At 36.1% G+C, this 722-nt stretch overlaps 1 protein-coding gene across 1 annotated transcript in view; it reads left to right on the top strand.

Annotated features, from left to right (window-relative positions):
* HELRODRAFT_184326 (hypothetical protein) overlaps window positions 1-642 on the top strand; it is a gene marked incomplete at both ends in the record, with an annotated part of 6,439 nt that extends 5,797 nt beyond the window's left edge. Inside the window, one exon of the mRNA XM_009022191.1 lies at window positions 375-642. Coding sequence (XP_009020439.1) covers window positions 375-642 — 268 coding nt within the window. The remainder of the gene's footprint in view (window positions 1-374) is intronic.
* Window positions 643-722: the final 80 nt, after the last annotated feature.

The raw sequence follows: 722 nt of genomic DNA, 5'->3' as shown, positions 1-722 counted from the left end.
TTGTTTCACCTTACGTTGATAAAAAAAAGGCATTTAAAAAATTGTTCACTGAAGCTCAAAATTATTGTGAGAGTATATGCACACACACACACACACACACACACACACACACACACACACACACACACACACACACACACACACACACACACACACACACACACACACACACATACACACACACATGCACACACACACACATACACACACACACACATCCCAGTACACATAAATACACATAAACGTACAAACATAGACATACATATACCTTCATACACACACACACATATATAATATATATACACATACATACATACTTACATATATACGCTTCTTACTCCCTGCAATTTACATGAAATCTTATCATTTTCTAGCTTTTCAACTTATTCTAGTGATTATGTTAAACGAGTTATACCTACTAGATCATGCGCCCTGACTGTTTACCTGTACAGATTACTAAGAAGTATATTGACATGTCTCTGCCATTCTTCACCTTCTTTCGTCAACCTATGCCTTCTTTCTGGATCTTATCCATTAGCTTTCAAAAACGCTGTGGTGAGCACTATTTTGATAAATAGTACGTTGAACAGAAATGAACTTTCAAGTTATCGGCCGGTGTCGAACCTTGTGTTTTTGTCTTAAGTAGTTGAAAGCGGTCTTTCAGAGGAATGATGATGCAAAAAAAAAGTAAAATCTGATGGGATATCTGAAAATAAAGATGA

Source organism: Helobdella robusta, assembly GCF_000326865.2.
Source record: "Helobdella robusta unplaced genomic scaffold HELROscaffold_309, whole genome shotgun sequence".
In the NCBI taxonomy this organism is placed as follows: Eukaryota; Metazoa; Annelida; class Clitellata; order Rhynchobdellida; family Glossiphoniidae; genus Helobdella; species Helobdella robusta.
The sequence above is the reverse complement of the archived record's forward strand: the minus strand, read 5'-3'. Positions and strand labels throughout refer to the sequence as shown.